A 364-nucleotide genomic window follows, 5' to 3' on the forward strand; every position below is an offset into this window, starting at 1 on the left:
CCCCCCCCTCCCCGCCGGGACAGGTGCGGGGTTACTCACGGTAGCCAGCCACCCCCTCCACTTCGTTGGAGAAGGGGTAGGCCCCCTCCCCACCGTCAGGCTCCACAGTGATCCCCGGCATGGTCAGCATCTCCACCGCGTTGGCCGCGACGCCTCTTGCCTCCTGCGCCAGGAAGGGGGGCTCCGTGCCTTGGCCCCCTTGCCCGTGCTGCAGCTGGAAGTAGCGGCCGTTCAGCCCCGAGTAGATGCTCTTCCTGGTGGGCTGGGGGGTGCTGGGCACGGGCCGGGGCTCCTTGGAGGCGCCTGGGCCGGGCAGCTCGGGCCCGGCGGCAGCAGAGGTGCCCGGGCGGTGCTGGGCCCCGGC

At 73.4% G+C, this 364-nt stretch overlaps 1 protein-coding gene across 1 annotated transcript in view; it reads right to left on the reverse strand.

Annotated features, from left to right (window-relative positions):
* NCAN (neurocan) overlaps positions 1-364 on the reverse strand; it is a 28,309-nt gene that overhangs the window by 8,539 nt on the left and 19,406 nt on the right. The window contains exon 7 of the mRNA XM_025210320.1: positions 36-352. Within this exon, the coding sequence (XP_025066105.1) occupies positions 36-352 (317 nt within the window). The remainder of the gene's footprint in view (positions 1-35; positions 353-364) is intronic.

This window comes from Alligator sinensis, unplaced genomic scaffold (genome assembly GCF_000455745.1).
Source record: "Alligator sinensis unplaced genomic scaffold, ASM45574v1 scaffold1354_1, whole genome shotgun sequence".
In the NCBI taxonomy this organism is placed as follows: domain Eukaryota; kingdom Metazoa; phylum Chordata; order Crocodylia; family Alligatoridae; genus Alligator; species Alligator sinensis.